Source organism: Callospermophilus lateralis, chromosome 9 (genome assembly GCF_048772815.1).
Source record: "Callospermophilus lateralis isolate mCalLat2 chromosome 9, mCalLat2.hap1, whole genome shotgun sequence".
In the NCBI taxonomy this organism is placed as follows: domain Eukaryota; kingdom Metazoa; phylum Chordata; class Mammalia; order Rodentia; family Sciuridae; genus Callospermophilus; species Callospermophilus lateralis.
Window position 1 is genome coordinate 24,349,106 of NC_135313.1, and position 25,342 is coordinate 24,374,447.

At 34.2% G+C, this 25,342-nt stretch overlaps 1 protein-coding gene across 1 annotated transcript in view; it reads left to right on the forward strand.

Moving 5' to 3' along the window:
• Positions 1–25,342, forward strand: part of Erbb4 (erb-b2 receptor tyrosine kinase 4) — a 681,070-nt gene that overhangs the window by 360,913 nt on the left and 294,815 nt on the right. The window contains exon 5 of the mRNA XM_076866449.2: positions 8,811–8,876. Within this exon, the coding sequence (XP_076722564.1) occupies positions 8,811–8,876 (66 nt within the window). The remainder of the gene's footprint in view (positions 1–8,810; positions 8,877–25,342) is intronic.

The window sequence follows — 25,342 nt, forward strand, 5'->3', positions numbered from 1 at the left end:
CCACTGTGCAGAATGTGTCTGATAAATATGAGACTATACAGTGAGGGAGACGAGGTGGATAGTGTTGTCTAGATGGCATAGTGCAGGGTGGTGTTGGCCTAAGGCGAACACTTCAATACAAAGAACAAAAGCAAAAACAGTGAGAGAAGTTAATTAACCTGCCTAAGGAATAACACACTCAATAGCAGAGTGATAATTGAAATTCTGACATGTCTCATCCAGACAGACTTTGTGTATACGTGTGTATCTGTGGATATTTATGTGAATTATTGGTTAGAAACACAAATTCAGGGATTTACATTGATGCTATTGAACTTCACATTTTTAGTTTTGGTTTATCATCTCATCTATCAAATCCCCTTAAAGTCTGAATACTATCCTGCTTAAGAACATTTGCTACCCCCTTTCAAGTTTATGTAATTTGTAAATATGGTAAGCATATTTCAAATGTTTTATCCAACTTGTTGATGAAAAGGTCAAATATGATAGATGTGTACAGAGACCTCTGGCACTCAGCTGGAGCCAGTACATCAATCCTTTCATCACCTGTTTTGATATATGTGACACTCATCTCCATTCTCTACAGCTACCCGAGGTCCTATCAGTGCTTTCAAGGAGGATATAATGAAAGACATGGTCAAATTATTATATCCAAATCATCTTCAACAAACTATGAGTCTTCTGAAAAAATAGGCATGAAATTAGAAACATTTTCCTAATTTTTATTTAAAAATATATATCAATCTCCTATATTCTCCAGCAAAAACACCTTGTAATACAAAATAGCTCCTTGAATTGTGGAATGTCTATATGATACAGGGTTTATCCACTGAAAGAAATGAAAATCACATTGGCTTAATGTGTCTGAAAAATGTTTAAGATAAAATGTTAAGTGAAAATAAATCACAAAATTATATAAGGTATTATTTTAAAACAATATATATTTTAAAAACAAAAAATAGTGCAAAAGTTATGAATAATTATTATTTTATATTTTTCTGAATTTTGATATGGTGTAAGATCACTATGGTTATATTGAGAAGATATTGAAAAGGAGCCAGAGAGGAAGCTAAGACATCAGGTAGGTTATTGCATCAATCTAAGCAAGACATGATTGTGGTTTATCAAGATGAAAATGAAGCAGATAGTGAGAAATGATCGAATACTACACACATTTTGAAGTTAAAGACAATTGGATATATTAATGAATTTAGATCCAAGTTGTGAAAAAAAAAAAAAAAAAGGAGCTAAGGATAACTCCAAATATTTGGCCTGAGCTTTTGGAAGGATTGAGCTTCTGTTGACTGAGATGGGAAAGTCTTTATAGGGATAATGTTTTGATGGGGTGGGAAGATCAGTAATTCAATTTTGGACATAAAAATGTTCAAATGCCTGTAATCATGCAGGTGGAGAAATTCTGTGAGCAGATGGGAGCCCAAGCTTGCATTCCACATTGTCTGGGCTATAGATACAAATTTTGTAGGATGTTAGGGTTGTACAAGAATTAAATGAGTTAATGTAGGTGAAATGCTTACAATATCCCACCACATATGGCTGAACAGGTTGCAAATTTAAACCTGTAAGGGGTATCATGTAGACAGATTATACTCTGAACGATGCCCCTGGATGCTCTTAGCAGCCCCTGGAGTGTTCATAGTAAGTATTATTATTATTGCTGCTGTTGATTGCAAGCAGCAGACACATTTTAATGTATTCAATAAGTCTGCTGGTAGGGTATTTCAGTTTGTTCAGATTTCATATCTATAGTGCAGAAATGCATTTGACATCAATTGAAGCTAAATCTATTCTATAGTAGGTTAGATTCTTATATTCTACATTGTACTAACAGTTATAAAATGAAAGTTAATGCTTGTTAATTGCTTGATTTGTTATAAAAACTTGACATCATATATATAAACAAATATTTATATTTGTTTTCTCAGGAAAAACTTTGTTTTTCTTCTAGTTTTTAGTCAGTTCATGTTATTAGTAGCATGACTTTCCTAAAAGTATTTGGACCCTTGATATCTAGGATAGTAATATCATGGATCTTTGCATTCATTCAGAAATCTTATTCCTTTAATCTGTTTATGTCTATTTTGTCTTTGCCATAATATTCATTAGATTACTTTTATTAGTGATTCTTATAATCACAGGAGTCTACAGATAAAATCAAAACAATCTTCAGTTCTAAGTATATTATTATCAATTTTGGTTTTGACTGTGGAATTTGTGTTGATCTGGCTATTCCACTTGAATCTATACATGACAATATACCCTAAGCTTAACATGCTAATAGAGTAATTGGTTGCCTCGATTCATGATTTGAGAGGTTTGGGACAATGGCACAGATTTTCTACCTTATTCTACCTGACCATTCTTCTACTCCTGGGATTTCTGCCATTTTTATTTCTCCTTGGGATTGATTTGTATGTCCAGATGGGCTTAGGAAGAATGGCTATTTACAGAGGGCTTAGTCCCTTCCAATCTTTGCACAACTCTGTGCCACAGTAACTGGTCTTTCCATTAGCTATCCCTTCTGAAGCTCTATCTGAGTTGGCTGGGGAAGATATGTGTACTCTGGCAGTTATTGAATCACAGTAGGGATTTGGGACCCTGTGGTAGGATGAATAGAAGTGTTGCAGACTAAATTTGATATACTTCATACTTCTGCTCAAAATATGTCTTCATCATATGAGTACATATGCTTTTCTAAATCCTTGTACCATCGATTGCTTGACTGAATAACATGATGGTATCTTTAGAATAATGTAGTTTAACAAGATCCACAATACCTATTTTTGTTTCAGTAGAGTAACTACTTAAAATATTTTGAATTACTAAATCTTTATCAATTGTATAATTAGATGAAAATTTCCAACAATATATTTTTTTAAATTAACTTTATCTTCCAAAGCAAGTGAAAATACCTGCTCATCTTTTTCTGACAATCAAAATGTATAAAAGTTAAAGTTTCTATTCAATAATAAACTTTCAAAGTAAGAGGAAAGATAGGAAAATTGAATTGAGACTGAAAGAAAAAGTAAGGTCAATTTACATAACAAAAGTGGGGGATGAATAAACACAGGACAATGGGGACTGTCAGAGAGGAACAAGGGAACTATGAACATGTGATACAGAAGAGCAACTCCACATTACAATAATGTCATTAACTCCTACTAATGTCATTGCTGGAACCCTATTGAGATTATCTGAGTGGTTTACAATAATTTAAATTTGAGTAAAATCTATGTATTTCTGAGTGTTGTTGAGTAAAAAGTACAATTTGATAGAAATTTGTCCAAAAATTAAGGAGTAAACACTGGGATGCGAGAGACTGTTAGATCTCAACACTAAGTCTGAGAGTTTGACTACTCAGCATCTGATCATATCTAACACTTAAATATTGTTTCAAGATATAGCCAGGGTGCTAACCAAGTTTTGAATTATATGCCAAGTCATAATCTCTTTACACTCTCTCATTTTGGATCTACCAGCATCAGGAATCCCTAGCACTGTGTTTTAAAAAATGTGGATTCCTGTACTTCACCCAGTACTATAAAACCAGCATCTTGCACAGGCCACTCAAGTGTCAATACTAACTTTTGGGAACCATGACACAAAACCATTGTCTATATTGCCAGACAAATCATATCATTTCAATGCCCCCAAACCTTGGCCAACTTCGTAACACCTGTGCAGAGTGAACTCCAAACTTCATAGGAGGCTTCCAGCTCCTGTCGTAAACTCAAACCCCAGCTGCTATGAGTCCTGCAAATTGTCCTCAAGAGACTGTAAACTATATATTATGGTGGCAAAGAGCTGTGCTCATCCAGGCCTTTGTGTCACTGCTTGGGCTAATCCTTGGGCCTGGAAAACTCTTTCTTCTCTCCTGGACAAAGTGGGCATCATATCTGCTTGAAATATCCACCCTTCTGCAGAGTCTTTCTCAATTCCTTCCTCTCCACTTTATGCATACCTATGTTTTACTACATTTTATGATTTATGAAGATTACCTTCTTGTTTCTCTATTTCCTGTGTCCTGAAAGCTCTAAGAGGCCAGGACACCAACTTCCTCATTTTTTATCCCCCCACCAAGAATCTGGACTAGTTTAATGTCGGCCTTCTGTAAATGTTCCATTCCCTCTTTTGAATTATATGCTCATAAAAAAGATATTATTTTCTCACTTCTTTCTCCAATAAAAGCCATTTTAAGAGGTCAAGAATGCCTGTTTTTAAAAGGATTGTAAGAAGAATCCAGGGATATAACTGCACTGCCTCTAGCTAGAGGCAGGGTTAGGATATAATCTTTTAGAGTTGCCAGTGACTTCATATTTTGTAACTCTTCAACTGTCTTGGCATATTACTTGCAGAAAGCATTACAGAGGTAGATATTGAATCTCATCTCTCCTGTCAGGCGGTCACACAAACAAGTAAAACTTCTAGCATGAATTTATGATTCTTGAAAACATAAAAGCAGCTCAAGGACTCTACTTTCTAAAAAGGAATGCAAAAGCTACATTTTTAGTAACATCTTCTGGACAAGAATAAAAGATGAACTTAATCCTATTTGCTAACTCCATGATGAATAATTGTCAAAGCAGAAGGGGGTTGCTTGTGAATTGAAATAATGCTAGTATGGAATAATCAGCACTTATTTTAAACATTAATATAGTTACTACCAAAACAGAAATATTGGTTTAAAATTCAATTTTTTAAAAAAATTTTATCTCTTTAATTGAATCATAATGACAGCAGATATTAATTTAAATAGCTCTGCTCTCACTAAGCCATATGGAAATGTCAGATTCTTCATTTTTAAGTGAAAAAGTGGCATATTTTTTCACATAGCTTTAAGAGAATTATTTCAATAAACAATAGAAAATAGTCATATAACAGGTTGAGACAGGGAAATGGACAGATTTGGATAGCAGTGGCAGAGTCCCAAAATACTGTTCCCATTTTTATACTTAATATCTGATGAGTTTTTCTCTTTTTAGTCCTTATTTATAAAACCTATGCCTTGAGAAGTAGTTCATAAAACTAATTTACACTAAAATACTAGTGACATGTGTGGTCTATTTTCCTCATGAAATCAGGGTTACTGAAAAAACTGGCTGGGTGCAGGGATGCATACCTCTAATTCCAGAGAATCATGAGGCTGAGGCAAGAGGATCACACAAAGCTGCCTCAGCAAAAGTGAGGCACTAAGCAATTCAGTGAGACCCTGTCTCTAAATGAAATACAAAATAGGGCTGGGGATGTAGCTCAGTGGTCAAGTACCCCTGAGTTCAATTCCTGGTACCACCCCTCCTCCAAAGAGAGAGAGAGAGAGAGAGAGAGAGAGAGAGAGAGAGAGAGAGAGAGAAAATACTATATACAGAGGGAAGGAAAAATGACCTCAATAAGAAATTGGACATTTGAGCCAGTGTGGTGGCACACGCCTATAATCCCAGGGGCTCAGGAGGCTGAGGCAAGAGAGTTGCAAGTATAAAGCGAGGCCCTAAGCAACTTAGTGAGACCTTGTCTCAAAATAAAAAATAAAACAAAGAGGGGGGCTGGGGATGTAGCTCAGTGGTAAAATATATCTGGGTTCAGTAAAAATAAAAAAATACAAAAAAAAAAGAAATTGGACATTTATATCTGTTAGGAAACAAATAAGGGACATTTCAGACTCCATAACTTTCCTCTTCATTGAAATACTAAGGGACAATCTCATTCTAGATGATGCAAAGATAAATCATTATGCTAAGAATATATCCGAATTCTAAGCCCTAGGCATTACATTGGGATGATCTCACTGAAAGTGGCCTTGTCTACCCCTTCTTACCTGAGTTAGAATGCGGTTAAAATGTAGATTTGTTGGCTTTTCCTCTTAGTCTCATGGATAATAAACATGAAATACATAATAGTCAAAAATTTTCCCTTTCAGTATGATGTGGAATTAATTCTAAACTCTCTGAGGATGGTGGCCATGTCTGTTTCAGTTCAATGTTTTATCTCTAATATTTAACATTATACCTAATACACAGAACAATGAAGATGCTTACGGAGTAATTATGAGGAGATAGATGGAAGCAAAGCTAACAGAAATTGTTGTTGTTCCTGTGCTAGACAGATAATTACTATGGAAACAGTAAGGTTTTCTACCCCATCATCTCTTTGATACTTTTCTGTAGTAGAAATGATGAAAACAAAGGGCTACAAAAAATTTAGGTCATTTAACTATTAATATTTTATAGGACTTTACAGGCCAATTATCCACAAGTATCAAATTAAGATGGCAGGTCTGAAAGTGTAGTAAAGAGTGAATTCTGACAATCCCTAGACAGAGATTTTTGTTCAGATGTTGTGATATTTAATTATTACAACAACTTGATGAAAATAGTGTTGATACCAATGTATCATATATTGTACCATTTTGAAGATCAAAGCTGAACTGAGTCCCTGGGCAGATTCCAAAAGAGTCAAAGCTCCAGGAAGACAGTTAAATCAAGGTAGGGCAGGCCAAGCAACAGTTTACAGAAGCACATGCCAGTCAAACCCCTCCAATGTGTTGGTAGGAATGGATTCTGAGATGTGTAGACTAAGGGAACATCTGTCTTCTTTTAGTTCCCAAAGTATATGGAAGGAATAGAAGATTCTGTAAAACCCAGGAAGAGAAGCAGCTGCTGAAGGCCTCCTTATATACCAGTAATATTTTTGTTGAAATACAGATGAGAAATAAAAACTACTGAAGAAAATCTCCCAGAAGCAAGCAGACAGGGTTAAGGTTTGGGGTGTACGTTCTGTGTCACTCATTTCCAAATAGTGAGCTTGACTCTGATACCTCGTCAAAAAAACCATGAACATTATTTCAAGAAATATACCTTTTTTAAAAAAAATTGCATTTATTTTAACTAGTAGAAACAAACATAAACATCATACATATTTATGGGCCTTTTTATGCGAAATCTGGGAGCCTATATTCGGATGGTGAATTAAAACTTGATAAATAAAACGTCAAAAATGTAACCCTCCCCCAAAATAAATATTGAGTATGTTAAAATATATTTTATTAATGTATCTTATCTGTTTCTCTGTTTTTCCTTTATTTTATTTTCCTACCAGATAGAATTCTGACCATAAGGAATAAAGCTAAATATTTTATTAGCTCAAACACAATTAAAGAAGTCATAGATTAAGTGACAGGCCATTCTTTGCTTCAGATATCTTCAATTTACAGACCACTTGGTGAATGGATTCAAAGGATTTCAACACATCTAAGAAGACATATTAATGTTAGATATTTTCTCATACAAAAGTTTGGTTCTTCAGAAAGTTTTCCTTGCTTCCCAGTTTGTCTCACAGTCCTTTCTAATTTCCGCTGGTATAAATCAATTTAGATTTATTAGCTTGGTACAAAGGAGCTCCAGTAAGTTTTTAATAATAATTATCATTATCACTGATTAAAGTTATATTGTTCAGGCCAGATGGAGTCCTTTTCCTGTCAACTAGAATGAGCTTGCATTATGTAGTTATAATGTGTTTAGATCTAAATAAACAGATGGCAGAGTGACAGGATATTATACACTGATGATGTCAGTAGCAGCGATCACAGACAGAACTGCTTTAAATAAACTCTGCTGTAGCAAGGATCCCCATACTTTTAAAAAGATGACTTGAACTGATCCTGAGCATTGTATTGATTTGGAAACACTACAGTTCCCTTCTGAGGGCAGACCATCAGGACAGGCTGAGGTCAATCAGAGAAAGTGTCTGCTGAATCTGTATTGTAACTCTGAAGGTCTTTATCATGTGGGATCACTCAGGCACTTTCACTGAAAAGGAAAAAAAAACCTCTAAGCAGTAAGAATGCTCAAGCTGATTATTTGAAAACCATGTATCAAGGGAAGATGGAAACATTTGGTAAACTCTATTTGATAATTTTTATAATATAGTTCACTTTGAATTCACAGTTCATACCTGAAAGCTAAGAGAGGTTTAATAAAAAGCTTGTTATAGAACAGCTAGTCTTTCATCAACTTTCATGTGTACTTTTCATTCTAAAAATAATCCATGTGCCTAAATTTAGAATGAAATTCAGAAACCAGCTTCACACAAAGTCATTTTACCTGATTGCCTCTGGCTAATATTTTTATTTTTGAGTCCTTATGGGGATTTCTCTGTGGGACAACTATATTTGTTGAGGCCGATATTCACTGTAGCTAAAGAGCCACCACAAGAGTTAAAGGCCAATATTCAAAAATGCACATAACAATTTTAAAAGCGTGTATTGAATAACTAAAATTGTTTTCTAAAAAAATTAGCCCTTTTAAATGCTTGATTTTGCCTTTTATTCTGATGTTTTGTCATGTGTTTCAAAGAATACATTCTTGCTTTCATAAACTTGATTTCTTTTTAACAATTAACTTAATTTGTAATATCTATTGGAATCAGTAAGCTGTGAACTTTTAGAATTATACCAAGTAGAAGAGATCAATACAATAAAAATCTTCAACAAAGTGAAATTTATTTAATATAACAATTTACTTTTGACTTTCTGGGAAATATTGCAAACATATTTGTTTCTTTTTCATATAAAATGTTGAGAGTATTTTGAATACCAGAAGATTGTACTTCAGTTTCACATATATTGAACATTCAAGCTTTGCTACTTAAGTGAGCATTTTCAGCACTAGGTCTCAACTCTAGTATGACATAAAATTTTTCTAAAGAGCAGGTATATGTCCTTGGGCAGTCCTTTCTCATCCAGGAGTGAAAGATTAAAACGTACATGACCTTCTTTCCTCCTTGTTCCACTTCTGCAGGTGGACGTTGCCATAAGTCCTGTACTGGCCGATGCTGGGGACCAACAGAAAATCATTGCCAGACCTGTAAGTACTCAATAATATAAAAAAAATGTTTGAGATGGTCAAATGAAACATAATATGTAGTTGCTTCTTATATTTGTTTGAAGCTTCTAGGTTAATGATTTCACAACATCACTGTGTTGGTATTAGTTAGGACTTCAAAATTTGTATGTCAGTAGAAGTACACAATCCAAAATGTGAGCAAAATTATATTAATTCAACTTTAGGTAAAACAGATATTTCAGTACTTTTCCCAAGCAGTTATATTACCATTCATTGGTAGAAAAATAAAGGGCAAAAAAGATACTGTGTACCTGCTATATTCCAGGCACTATTCTAGGCACAGGGGTTATAAACTAAGTGAGAGATGCATGTAGATTCCCTATTGTTAATATAAATATTGCTCTGAGAGTATGTTTCTTGAACTAATCATTAGGTAAGATAGGTATGATGCTAACCTCATTGCTCAGGCATTTAAAATCAAACCACACGGAGTATGGAGACAAATATCTAATATTTTCATCATGCTTAAAGTCATAAGCCATTTTAACCCCAGGAGCTTTCACCAATCTTAGGTATAAATGGTTTCTTTAAAAATGGAAACAAGTGGGTGCAGTGGCATACCCCTGTAATCTCTGCGGCTGGGGAAGCTGAGGCAGGAAGATTACAATTTGAAAGCCAGCCTCAGCAATTTAGCAAGTTCCTGAGCAACTTACAGAGACCCCGTCTCAAAATTTAAAAAAAAAAAAAAAAATGTAAAAGAACAGGCTGGGGATGTGGTTCAGTTGCTTAAGCACCCCTGGGTTCAATCCCTGGTACTCAAAATAAATAAATAAAATAAAATAAATGGAAAACAAAATGCCCTATAAAAATGGTAAATACTTGTTTTTCCTGCTGCAATGACTAGAATATTATTTGAAAAGAACTATTGTGACAATAGTAAATATTGCTTTATGAGTATAGAAGACAGAAAATATTGTTGGAGATTTTTACATACAAATATTATATATTGTGGAAGCTTGTTAAACTATTGAATGAAAGTTTAGAGGTTTTTAATTTGTCTGAGTTCATGATGTTTTGCTAGATTCTGTTTGAATAACAATAATAATAACAGCAACAACAAAAAGACAAAGAGAATTGCTTTATTTCAAGCACCAAAGGAAGAAGTAAAAGATGATATATTTTCAATAGAAAATGATTTCTTCAGCTTATTTTTAAAATTTGTGAGCAATCTCATTAAAAATTCATAAAATATAATAGAATAAAGTAAGAAGTACCTTTTCACCTGTGTCCCGCTTTGGTCCCTTAGCTACCCTAGCTAGGCAACAATTATTATTGGTAATTTTGGTATATTCTTCTCAAAGATAATTACACATACTCAAGGAAATATGTACACATATCCCACTCCTTTTTACTCAGATATCAGCAGGCTCTGCATGTTGTACTGTGTGTTATTTCTGTTACTGTAACAAATACCAAAACAATAAACTTATAAATAGAGTGGATTTATTTTGCTCATAATTTTATAGTTCTTACTCCAGGAGTGATTGGCCCTGTTGGCTGTTATAAGACTGTATGTTACTGTTCTCTTCATCGTGAGGTCAAAGAGAAAATACCTGGGCCTGGCAGTGGCCTTTGAGGGCCACCCCCAATAACCTAAAGTTTCCCACTAGGCCCCACCTCTTACATGTTCTGCTGTCATCTGAAGGCACTGGGAGTGGGGACCAAATCTTTAATAAATGGGCCATTGGGAGTGATTATACTGCCATTGTTTTTTTCAACTTGTCCTTATGTGTATGAATTATTTGCGGTATTCTTAAAATGGCATTTGTAGGGTCAAAGATAGTGTATTTGCAATTTGATAGAGATCACCACCACAGAGATCTTATTCTCTGTTGTGGTTGCTAACAATTACCTTTGCCAGGAGAAATGTGCGTGATTGCCCATCTCCCTATTCCCTGGACAAAGCAGTACATTATCCATCTTTTGGGTCTTTATCACAGGGTTAGATGAAAAATAGTATTTCAGTTTAGATTTAAATTAACTTATTTAATAGAAACAATATTTTATGGCAGGAATGTTTTGACAAGAATGTTTTAAACAGGATTCTAAAGTGAGATTAGACTGCTGTGTGAATTTCATTCATTACAATGTTTGGAGATAATGTTTTAATAGCAGAGAAGTCAAAACTAAGGAGTGCACAATGCTGAGATGACACTGATGTGGTCAATTGTAAGAAGTCCAGATCTCTAAAATAATGAAGACTCATCACAGTGTTTTGTAATGAAGTGACAAGTAACCATGGGAATTACTGAAGCGTGTAAGGATCTCCAGTCTTTCATGAAAAAAAAAAAAAAAATACTTCTGAGTTGTCAAAGCAGAGAATAAGCTGTTGCAGACTCACCTGCTTTATTCTGCAGAGGAATCAGAGCTCCTTCGCTGTGGGCAGCTAGTTTGGGTGGGAAACAATGGCTGTTAAGGAACTTACTTCCAGGGGATGAGGGCACTTGGAAACACTGATGTAGATAAACATCTCTTTCTTCTCTTTGGGAGGAGGTGGGTTAAGAATCCCTGTATTGTTCCTCCAGTGCTAGGTCCAAAATCCAACTGCCTTCCTCCTACCACATTTAGAATTCTCCTTTGCCAGAGGTTACCTCTTTCGCTCTTTTCAGAGTTTACAGTTGAATGCAGTAGGCAGGGAGAAAGAAGTCTATACCATCTCCTCTAGACCAGAAGTTGTACATAATAACACTATTAGAAGTAATACTTTCAATAAGACTATTAACAAATAAAAAATGTGAAAATAAATAAAATAATTAAATAATAAGTAATTTAAAATGATAAATATTTTAAAAGAATTTAAATAATCAAATAATTTCATTTTTGTCTCATTTTACATGTACTTTGTACAATGCAAATGGAGCAGTTATACTTTTGCCTCCTGGTACTCTGGCATTCACGAGGAACAGGTACACTTCTATCCATAGATGCCTTACCAAATGCTAGTTCTTCTAGACATATAGTAGAGTTTATTACTTGCCATCAAGTGGAATGGGAAGAAGTCTTGTCTATGAAGATTTTCAAGCCATAGTTTCTATATCAAAGCATCAAACACAAATCATCTGAAATTTCTACATAGAAATTAAGTTCAGTGTAACATAATACTCAGTTAATGGTCACTGTGCCTATTCCACAGTCTGTCAGATTTAAATTCAACATGCATATGTATCAAATATATACAAGTATGAATTTTAATGTAATATACATTAGCAATGATCTTTATAGTTTATAAAAACATTTCCATTTAAAACTTCATTCTAAGTGAATTTTCTGTGGGCTAAAGAGGACAGTTATCACTAACCCCATTTTACAATTGGAGAAATAAAAGCTGAGGATATGATTAAAGGGGTTGTTACACATAACTCAAACTGAGGATTTCTATGTGTTCTGCATCTGAAGACGGTATCCCATACTGAATCACACACTGCAGTCAGTAATCGAGGGCATTGGATATGAAATCAGCCAGATGATTCAAACTCCAGTTGTTTCCACTTTCTGTTATGGGTAAGCACCTTCACCTTTTTAAAAATCAACTACCACATCTATAAAATGGAGAGAATTACACATATCATCTCAGAAGTTTGCTTTCTTTAGAATGAAATTCAAAACCCTAATACAGTTGAAATATTTAAGTATTTTCTGGCATGTATTAAGGACCCAATAAATAATAGCTTATGGCATAATAAACTAAAGGAGGTATGTCAGGAAACTGAATCCATTTAAAATCTGAATGAATGGAGGTGAGAAAGAAGCTCCTGTGGGCCAGTTGAACCTTGTGAAGTCTCCTGACACCCAGCATCTGGGGAATGAAAATCAAAAGCCCTGGAGTGAGGGGAGGCTCCTTGCCCTTGACATTGGCTCCCAGTCTCTCTCCCTGGCTGAGCTTCCTGAAAGATGAATTACTTATACATATTTAAAGAGCACAACATACTGAGGCAATAATGTATTTTGGAACTACTAAAAGACAAACTTATTAAAAGACCTGAATTTTAGAATTATTTTTATTTTTTATTTTTTTTTGAAAATTTAACCTCCTCAGAAATTCTACAGTGATATGAGACATCCATATATTCCATAGAGGAGTAACATACATGATCAGTTTTTTAAATTTAAAGTTGTTTAGGCTTCCTTTAGATTCATAATGACTCTTTTGTTGATTGAAGTGTCCTACTTACCTCGAGGCCCACTTGAGATAAACTTCTATCTGAACCTTGACTCAATTTAAAAAACAAACAAACAAACAAAAAACAGCAACAGTAAGTATGTTGTGCAAGTTTTCAATAATATTCTGCTTTTGTTGATTGATCCTATACATGTGCATTTTAGGATCTGAAAGCTATAGTCTCCCCTTATTTACAAATTATTTCTTTGTCAATGATTGAAATAAATTCCCTTTAGTGAGCTTCTCTGGAGGTATTCATCTTCATGTTTTTCCAAATATTTCCTTATTTTTATGGATGATGCTTTTTTGAGACTTTCAATATATTAGGCAAAGAAGAAAAGAGTATTTAAAAGTTCATCACTTTGGCAAAGGAAACCAAAGTAAGGAAATAAAAATTATTTCACTCGTCCAACCTTACCACTGCTGTCCTCTTCTCACTGGTGTCCCCTCTTTGCAAGTGTGCTAGGAATTGTCCTCTGTGTCACTAATGTTGAGAAGTCAGGGGTAATGACATATGGCTCAGGCTCTGGGGCAAAGTTCATGGCAATGAATGACTGGTTAGGATGCAACCAAACAGTGGTACAGAGCGTTAAAGCCATCTCCAAACAGAGACATGGGAGCAAAGATTCTGTTTACCACGGTGAGCTTGAGGAGAGGCCTGCAGGAGGCAGAAGTTTTAAGTAGCAGAAATGAAGAAAATGTTTTTTTTTTTTTCTTAATAGTGAAATAGAAGGGTGGTATAAATTGACAGCTTACACTGGTTCACTCTGCAAACTTTTCAGTCAGAAATTTTGGTACAATTTTTGAAATTTTAGCATATTTTAGTAGCACTATACATCTTATTTTGTGTACAGGTTGAGTGTTACAGTTAGTTTGATTGCATGTTCAATACTTTAAGTGTGTCATTGTGCCTTGATAGAATTCAATAATGATCAGACTGTAAACTGGATCCATCAGCTATTTCTAAACTATTTATTTCTAAAAACTTAAGATTTTTTTAATTTAAATAAATTACTTTTCAAAAACTTTGGCAACCTAAAGAACTTTTAAAATATTAAAGTTATTAAATGATACCTGTAGAATCTTACCGAATGTACTACTCTATTTTAATCGTGAGTCTGATGTTCTGAAGCAACTTGATTTCATTCTCTTTAATTCCTTTTTGATGTTTGAGCATCCTGACCCTATAAATTTGACAAGAACATTTCTCACATAGCCGCAAAGGGTCGAAATACAACTTAGTCTGCGATAGTGAGAGCTGTATTACATGTAAAGCAGTGACTCTAACTTGAAAGTACTTTTAAGCTCAGTTAAATCATGGCCGCATTGCTCCACAGCACAGCTTAAGTAAATTGATTCAGTGGATTAATGTAGTCATGTCAGGGGAGACAAACTTATCTGCTATGTGAAGTCTGAAGCTTATAGAAGTATTATTTAGCAGGCTTACTGGTAAGAATGACAACTCTCTCTATTCATAGGAACAGGAGTCCTGAAGTCTGAGCTCCATAGGTGTAGGTGTGAAAGAAACTAAGCTTTAAGAAATAAATAATAATGATTAAAGGAACAAAGTTATCTCTGTTCCTGCAAGATATATGAAGCACACTTATCTCATTTAAAATAGATGCTTCTTGTCCCTTTTTATCTTTAAGCACAACATCAGGCCAGCTCTCTCTAGTCCAATGTTATCAGGAAGGGTGCTGGTTTCATTTCACACATTCCTTTGTCCTCCCAGGCCCAGTGTCATCTCTGTTAGTCACTGCATTTTGAGTGAGGAGAAGAGACAAAAGAATACATGAAAATATGACCTTCTTTTTTCTCAACCTTTTCCTACTTTTTATATAAAAGTCGTCATAGTTATTATCTTCAGTGGCATATTTTTTAACTAGAATCTTCTAGGCTGATAACCACTCAATTTTCTATTCAGTCTGCCAAATTGCTTTAAGAATGATATTTCTTAACTCTAAACTGAAAAATGTAGGAGCATTTGGTGACAGGTTACAAAAGTTATTTGTCTCCTAAACCAAAATATTATATTACAAAAATTAACAAAGGCATGTATGTTTCAACTACTAGACCAATGGATAGATTGTTACTTCTACCCAGTTAATTGTCACTGAATTGATTAAGGCTAATGCATTATTTTAACCAAAGGAAAACTTCTTGTGGCAGAATTTACTCCTAATTGCTTACAATATACTTTGTAGGCAGATCATTCCAAAATCTTATTTTTAAAATTAAAAATAGAACAGAAACAAATACCAACAGTGTATTTATTCTATTGTAGATCATTGTGAATGGGGGCATCACTATATTAGCAAAATAAAACTTTGTTTCAGACAATGCTTTATATTACACATCGTTTCTATAAAGACATTATAGAATATGCTAGGGCAACTTAGAAATTATTTTACAGTTTTCCTCTATAACATTATGCACGAACATGAAGAAAATTACTTTCAACAGTGACAATATATTAAAAGTTTTTTCTTTTAATAACACAGGAGGGAAAAGCTTAAATCCTTAACCTGGTTTATGAATTCTATTCATTCTTAGGGAAATCTTGAGAGATACATGTAAGTAATTTCATACATTTGTCCTATATCTGGAACTGCTTTGAAATCTGAAGAAATGATTATATATTTTTGTTCCTCAAAATTTCATTTAAAAAAGTAGCAGCTCAATTTTAGTGTTTTTTCCATGATAATTAAAAGTTTCCTGTAGATTCTGAAATCAGAATGACAAATTATGAAGATAATACACTAATTATACTTGCATATATGCATCCACACATCATTTGTCTACAGTGTAACTGTATTTGCAGTCTTTGTGGAACAAATGTTGTTTAAAAAGAAGGTGCCGATGTGGTAAATATCCCATTAGAGCAGAGAAAAGCAAGGGGAAGCTAATGGGGGGAAGAGAAAGAGCTGAGCCAGCACCCCTGATCAATCAGCAGAGCAGCCTGCCTTTGTAGGAAGCCAGTTTCTTTAATTAAAACTCTTGTATTTTACTAATAACTTTGCATGTCCACAAGCCTTCTTATTGATTTCAATTATTTTCTATTTTCTCCTTTTTTGAATTTATAATTTCTGAAGATATTGTAAAATTAAGGGAAACATTACAATGGACTAATTACTTGTACACATTTAAAATTTCTAACCATCACTGAATAATTTACTTGAAGAAAATGAGAAAAAAAATCTCCACTGATATGCTGTTCATTCTCACTTAAGTTGATAAGCTTTGTTGTAAACTGATGACTTTCCTCAAAGATAGAAGAGAAGAGAATGGTTTCCATTTTAACAACAGGAGATACTTTTATTATAACTATTCTAGATATTACAGGTTAGTATTATTTCTGAGACATTGCTTAATGCCCTGCTAAGGGCCCATAGGGTATAAAGGAAATGCCTAAATTTGTAACTGTTCTCTGGGCATAATGTGGGTGGGATCCGCAAAAGAAAGATGAGGAATGTTTATAAAAGAAAGAAAATATTGAACTGGGGACATTAGGGCACTAGAGATGCAATGGTGCCTCTAAACTAACTCAATTTTAAGAACTTCAGTTTTCCCAAATTCCCTTATCCACATAGTGAAAGCATTGAGAAAAGTTGATTTCTGTGCCTGCTTCTTTGCGCAGCTTGTGTGTGTGTGTGTGTGTGTGTGTGTGTGTGTATGTGTGTACATGCATGTTGATTAGCTGTGTGTACAGTGTATACATGTTATTCTCTCACACGTCCCGTGTGGCAAGTGAATGGGTTCCCCTCCTGAGGGGTGAGCTGGCTGAGAAATAAAAGCTAAGAAAATAGTACTGTGAAATAAATCCTGGACACAAAAAAATATGTTTTCAGATTGGGGGTAGTCATGGGCCAACTGACCAGACAGGTGCAGCTACTAACAAAGAAATGATCCTGTGCTTGGTTTATTTATATCGGCACAGATCATCAGCACATGATGGTGTAGTTAAATATTTTTAAATGTTAACTTCTTCATCTGTGACACTGGGATAATAAACTTCTCTGCCAAATGCACAGGTTATTTCATAACAGTTTTTTTTCCCATTTAAAAAAATGTACATGATATCAAGAGTACAGAATTAAATATAACAATGTCTCTCCATCAGTGAGCACCATAGAAAGTTCTTCTCAAAAACAGGATAGAGGAGGCCAGGTAGGCTGCTTGGAAGGGGTCACTCCCACCTGCAGTGTTGCCTGGGACCTTTGGCAATGCTGCCTGGGAGTTCACAATGTATTGGGCCATCTCAAAATCAGCAGGGGTGCTGCTGGAAGTTCCCAGATACCAGATCTTCCCACTCAGTGGCTTCAGTGCTGATCCGGTCCACACACATTTCACAGGTGTCTTCCCACATAATACAGTTATGGATTATGTAGATATTGATTACATAAATACAGATTTTGAGAGGTTGAAGAGAATGCAAACTGTGGGGCATGGCAGAGGTAGATAATCTAAGCAGAGAAATCAGAAGTGAATATTCCACATTAGATTACTAAGAGCACCTTAAGAAGGTCAGAAGTATCTGGAAGTGCTACCATTATAAGGATTTTGTTATTCTGATAGTGATATAGTAGTGATGAAATTTATCCCTAATTGTTCATATCTTTGCAACAAAATGATTGGCTATTAGAGTAAATATCTTTGACAATCAAAGAAAAATTTTCAAAATTTCTATATGTGACATGCTTCTGATAAGCAAAATTCAGTGTTTGCTACAGAAATGGAAAGAAGTATAAGATTCGATTCTTGTGAATGCACACACTTGCACACCACCCACCCCCAATGGCTGGAGGATCTGGCAATCTAGTGAACATATCCATTCTGCTTAGCTTTAATATGAGGTGTATATCTTCTATTTCAAATTGATTGGTTTGGTTGGAGGATGAATCAAGTAAGCAGCCCAGAGACAAAAGAGGCTAAGAAGGGGTGACTTGATACAGGACCACATACCTGGGTCAAGTCACATTTGGACAATTACAATAAATGTGCATTTTCTAAATAGGATATTTTAATATTCTATATCTCAGTCCAATATAAATTTATATATTATTTTAAAATTTATAATATTATCATGGCTGCTTCTCTCCATTACCATGGTCATTTGCAAAAGAAATAGTCCTTATATTATGTTAGTTTATAAATAATAAACTTAAATATTTTTTTAAAAAATTATTTTTACATATTGCTACCTCATTGGATACAGTTATTTGAGGTTTCTCTGAAGTCCTTTTGCCCATGAATTTTGTTACAATAGATCTGATAGAGCATTGTGATCACAGGAATACCTTCAGGTTTCATCTGATTTCACTATTTCTTAAGCTTGAATGCTTGTTAACCAGGGCAATTATTATCCTCTAAAGTGAGGGGAAAAAATATACATAATTTCATTGAGTAGAACATGGACGAGAGGAAGGGATAGAAAGAAAGACAGACTCTGATGTTACAACTGTATTTCAAAACAGAACAGCAAACTTAAGTGAGTGAAGAATTATATACTATGGTGGATAATGTATACTATGAAATAATGTATACTATGAAAAGGAGGGAGGGAAGGCATGGGTCAGGCACTACTGTGCAATGTTTTCTGTGGTCTCTGTGATCCTGAAACTTCAGAAAAGGGAAATTTCATCTCTAGTGGCTCCAAGCTCCTGAATTCATTAGGAGGTTAATTTGCTGCACATATAAAAAAAGGAGCCCTCAGACTGATTTTTCTAATTCCCTAATTTGACCTTTGTCCATGCAATTGAGCAATGCTTTCACACTGCTGGTTGAAACTCGTTAGTGGATTGTAAAATCCCTTCAGAGATGGACCATGACAAACATTAAATTTTTATTGAAATAAGATAGATTGGAATAAAATCGGCCAGATTGGAGTAGAATAGAAAACACAATATTAAAATGTTTTGCACATAATTACAGTCAATAGTATCCCTCAAAACTTCTCATCATGCATATGTATACTGACCCATGTTGTACATTACATTATTTGTAGTGTCAATTGTGGTTTAAAAGCCTGAAAAACACTACAAAGATGCTTCCTTCAATTTGTAGGCAGACATGGTTGGCTTCTTGACCAGATAATCCCAGATGTGTTCTATGAAGACAAAAGCATTATTATGAAGATGTTTTTCCTTATATATTTAAAACATACATTTATAGCATCACTGTTTTAACTTTTATTTAGATATAGACTTGAAAATTGGCTCTTTTTCCTCCTCTGTAAATTTTGTATGTCAGAACCACTACTATATAAGATTCTATAGAACACTGTATATCAACTTATTTCTATGACTTAAACCACAAATGTGAAGAATATTTGAATAATATCTTAGTATTTGTTACAATGACTCATAGTCATGTTAGTTAATTTGACTTTGGAACAGACTTTTTTAGAGATGTAAAGCAGATCTGTGTTTGATTATTTTATTTACAACATGTTACATATAAAATGATTTCTGGACTTCTTTCCCACCCTTTTATTTGGTCTTTGCTGCAAGACACTGTCTCCTAAATTAATGCATACAAAAAAGTGATGCTATATGAGTCAGGACACTAATATTTTTAAAAGAATTTAGCCTTTATTTAATTTACTTATTTGTTTTTGTTTGTTTGTATGTGGTGTTGAGGCTCGAAACCAGGGCCTCACCCGTCCTAGGGAAGTGCTCTACCCTGAGCCATAACCCCAGTCCCAGGACACTAATTTTAAACCAATTTGATAATAACTTATTATTTGACCCAGGATGGTGTAGTTAAATATTTTTAAATGTTAACTTCTTCATCTGTGACACTGGGATAATTAACTTCTCTGCCAAATGCACAGGGTATTTCATTACAGTTATTTTTTTCCATTTTTAAAAAAAATTTACATGATACCAAGAGTATAGAATGAAATATAACAATGTCTCTCCATCAGTGTGCACATTTTTCCTGCCATATGTTTTTTTTCCTAAAGTTATTACTTGTTAATAAAAGTTTGGTGTGTGTGTGTGTGTGTGTGTGTGTGTTTCAAGCATATATGTATAAACAAAAGCACATATAAGTGCTGAGATTTTTATTTACAAAAGTGGATTTACATGTTAGTAAACATTTGTCACTGTGACAAAGTACCTGAGAAAAAACAACTTAAAGGAGGAAAGATGTATTTTGGCTCATGGTTTTGGAACTTTTAGTCCATGATCAGCTGGCACCACTGTTACTTTGGGCTGGAGGTGAGGCTCAACAAAACATGACAGAAATGGGTGACAGAGATCAACCATTTACCTCATGACAGGGAAGAAGCAGAGCAACAGAGAAAGGAGAAGGGACCAGGACCAGATATACCCTTTAGGGGCTAATTCCCAGTGACCCACTTTGTCCAACCACCTCCCAATTCCCACTGCCTCCCAACAGCACCACCAGCTGTGGACCAGGTCTTAGATAGATGAGCATCCAAGGGTCATTCCAGATTTAAACTGTAGTAGAATACTTATTCTTTATAACTTATTAGTATTTTACATACATCATATTTTTAAAATCCTTTCATTTCAGCATACAGAGGTCAACCATATTTCTATATATGATGCAGCATTTCCCCCAGTTATGGTTGTGCTATACTTAACCAATTCCTGATTAGTGGACATTTGGGTTGCATTGTTCTAACCTCAATTATGACCACTGGATATTTTAAAATAATACCTGTCCACAAGTGCCCCTTCTTCCATAATTCAGATTTCTTTCTAGAAACAGAACTGCTTGGTCACAGATGAATTTATATACACAGGTTTGATGGATAAATTACTCTTTATTTACTCACAACAAGTACTCATTATCAATATCTTCAATTACTCCTATCAGTTCTATACCCACCAATAGTTTGTCCGATTTTTGAATCCTCATCAAAACTGGAAACTACCTGGGATGCCTGAAGAGTACTGATATCTCTTAGAGACATGTGAACGTTATTTTGAATTTAATCAGAGGCAAATAACAGTAACAGATTTCTCATCAATAGAATGTAAAATTTACACAATATAGCTCATTGGTTCAAGAGATACTTATTCATTCTTCACCCAATATGAGACTCCTTCTTTTCAATTTTAATATTCTGTGATTATTTTCATCACAATATTAGTATGAAATTTAGATGCATATTAAGTAGAATAGAAATTATCTTCATTCTCCTCTACTAGTATTTCAGATAAATAACTAGAAGAAGTGAAAGTGATAGAGTATTTTTTTTCATTTTACAATCAAGACTGGCGTTGAGATGTGATCTATTGTAAGACAAAGTGACTTTGAAAGATTAATATCAATTTTTCTACATTTCTTGCTGTGTGACAAGTCCATCATAAGATTATTTCAATTTTGAATATGTTATCTCCATTCTGTAATTTACTATCGGACTGAAGGTGCAGCTTTCAACTATAATGTTAAAAAAGATGTTATTCTTTTAAAAGATGCTACTTTTTAAAGATGCTATTTTTAAAAAATTTTCTCATGCAGATTCATGTCCTTCCATCATAGTCTTAACATTTGTATCTATGATCCTATAGGCATATGTAAACTAGCTCATACTCTTAAGAATATTATTTTTAGTTGATATAATTGAGCAATATTGCTTTTTCTTTGAATACTGACTTACAAAGTTTGGTGATGCTCATAGCCTATTAATAAGGGAAAATTTCCCTCGTGGCCAAGAGTCTGATTTAAAATCAACTTTAAAGTCCCTTGATGAATCATTGAGCTTGTCTTTATAAATAAAATAGGTTAAATAAAACTTCATTAAATAAATGGATAAAGTGGCTGGTGATGAAGAATGGATTAGACAAGACCCCTTTCCCCCTTGACACCACTAACAATATTATCATGGCATAGCCTTTGGGGTCACCAGGGATTATTCTGGGAAAAGGGTCAAACTTAATTAGTACCTGCCAAAATCTGGGCACGCTTGTATTAACTGCCTCTGAATGTAAGTTTTAGCGAGGGATGATCAGGTATTTGCTAATTTTTCCTGGTGAACTAAGCTGTTATTGCATGTAGGATTAAATACTACCTGTGGTCGTGAACACCTTGTGGTTTACACTGGTCAGTTCATTTTCAATAGCTTCATCAATGTAATTAGGAATTAGGAATGAAAGAAAATCAGATTTTCTTTTGTGTTATGAGAATGGGAATTTGGAAGACCTAAACACCTTCACACCTTTTCATAATTCTACTTTGTCTGCTTTAACTGTTAAAAACATGAAAATTTATATATACAGATACATATACATAAAATTACACACACACACACACACACACACACACACACACACACACATATAACCTCATATCACCTGACAGCCTCTTCAATATGTTAGACTTTATGTGTTGGTCAAAATAATGGAAAATTCCTAAAAGTAAAAAATTTCCTCCCTGTCCACACCAGGACACAATTTTATCATAAGGCTTTACTCTGGCAACAATTTTTGGCTTAATTAGTCTGTAACTTAGGGAAATAAGGAAGAGCATTCCAGTTAAACACCCATCTCCATTTCTGCCTTTTCATCTAAATGTTTTACCTATCCTGGGAGAGCTTTTTCTGAGGAAGAAGAGAATGTCTTTGAGCAGAAATTTCAAAATATTGGCTTATAAAATCTCCCTCTAAGAAACTTGGGGTTTTTAACACACACACACACACACACACACACACACACAAACACAAATTTTCTGGCACCTTCTCTATACTTGCTGAATCAGAATGCAGGAGGAAGGCCAGGCACCTTATTTTGTATCTCCCTATTTAATTCTTAAAGCCCACCTGAACCTTGGTATACAGATGTGTCTAGCTAGTCTCCTTGGGGAGAATGAATAAGCAGTGTGTACTTTAGTGTGAGTTTCATTAAACCTGATTTTCCACACCTCTCAGCCTGCTCTGGGGGAGTTATGCCTGTTCTTGGATGGTCTGTGAGTTTTATTTGTTTCTCTCCAAGTACACCCTTGTCATGGCAGCTTCTGAAAGCGTGCTACGTGACCCAGTCTGCTCATTTTTTTTAGGAACCATTTCACCATTCATAGGAATAAATATTGGACTCTAAAGCTAAAAGGTACCTCTAGAGAACATTTCATCATGCCCCCTGCCTTTAATTAAGTGGATGTCTAAAGCATGTAGGAGAGATTTCCTTTAAAATACTGACAAATAAACACTCAAGAAACCCATTCAGTAGCTCATTACAGTGTTTTTATCACTCTAATAGTCGATAAATTCTTCTTCACATCCAACCAAAATCACCTTTGTTTAACCCAAGCATTTTTCTTCTTATTCAAACTTCCAGGTATGTAACTGAAAATACTATAACCTCAAAAACACTCCATTTTAAAGTTGAAATACTAATTAATATATTGTATTTTAAAGTTGAAGTACTAATTAATATATTGTGTTTTCCGGGCATGGTTTTTCAAAATTTTGTCCATAAAAATTTAAATAACATAGGCACCATAGATATGAGTTATTAGTACTAATTGCGATAAAAATGAACAAAAAATGAAATAAGTGTGCTTTAAAATGTTTTGCAATGAAATTAGGGGTTGCCTCATTATACTTAATGTGCGTACAGCTGCTGCCTGAGATGCTAATAATGATATGTTCCATTTTTCTGACACTTCTGCCTTCAGAACGAGCCATGCCATGTTTCTGTCCCAAATCTAGGTCATTTTCCTTCCAAATTTTATTATCTCTTTGCTTATCAATTTTTGTTTGATTTCCTATTAGTGATAGAGCACTTAAGAACACAAATAGGAAATTAAAGCAAGGGGTCATATGATTAAGTTTCAGACAAAGAATAATTAGTCTGTCAATCAAATGGTGTAAATGACTTAGAGATTTTTCTCAATTTGACTGGATAGAATAATGTTTCTCAACTCTAGACTGTGCATTGGAATCACCTATGCAACTTATTAAAACTGTAAAAAAAACTCTTAGTACATTGCTGGTTAATTTCATTTATTAGGAATTAAGTGATTTTCAGTCAATGTATTTGGAAAAAAAATACTACTAAAATGGAGCTTGTGGAACAGCAAGCAGTGACATTCCTTAGGAGATTATGACAAATATATAATTATGGGCCCCACTGATGCTAATTTAATTGATTTTTTTATTTATATAAGAATTTTTATATTCAAGTTTGAAAGATCCCATGACATGATATAATATACAAACCAGTTTAGAAGAACGGGATGGACGAAGTGAAGCCAATCCAAAGCCAGACTCAGAAACCCAAAGGTTATTGAGTCTAAGATTGTGCTATTATAATCATAACATCCAATTTCCATGTTTAAATAATGTCCCATGACAAAATGATTTTAGTATGAACATTTAATCAATAATTTAAAATAATTTAAAAATAAAATTTAAATTAATTATTTTATTTAGTTAATATAATATATATTCTATTCGTATATGGAATCTAAAGAGAGAAAAAAAAATCAGGAATGTAAAGGGGATCTCATGAAAATAGAAGGGAGACCAGTAGAATACAGGAAGGGTATGATGCAGAGGGAGGGAAGAGGAGCAGGCAGGGGAAAGAACTGAACAACAAAATTGACCAAATTACTCTCTATCCATATGTGAGCACACCACAGTGAATCTCAAGCTTACATGTAACTACAGTGTACTAGTTAAAACTATTTTAAGGCAATGAAGGAAGGAAAGGAAGGAGGAAGGAGACAGGAAAGAAGGAGGAAAGTGGTCAAGTTCAAAAATATGGGGAGCAAACGTTTATAAAGGCTCTCCCCTGTTAATAAGCAGATAGACCTTTCAGCTTTTCACTGTAATGTCCTTTTGGCTACTCATAAAAATGGAGGGAAATGATGGGAGGGGAAGGGATATGGTAATAGAAAGATAGTAGAATGGAACAGACATTATCACTGTATGTATATATAGGTGACTACATGACCAATATGATTCTGCAACATGTACAGTCAGAAAAATAAAAAAAATATATCCCATCTATGTAGGGTATATCAAAGTGCATAAATGTATTCTAATGTCATATATAACTAATTAAAACAAAAAATTCAAAGAAAGCAACAACAAATATTTCATTTGCAAATTGATACTCTTCATATAAGATAAATATTTTTCTAAAGGAGCAACTTTAATAAAAACATTGGATATCATTGTGTTCAGGAAAATAATTAAACTTTTGTTTTCATTAGTGAGGTACTGGTAAGATAATGCTACTAACAAATACTATAGTTTTTTAGAGGTGATAGTCTCTCAGCAATATTGCTTTACCAT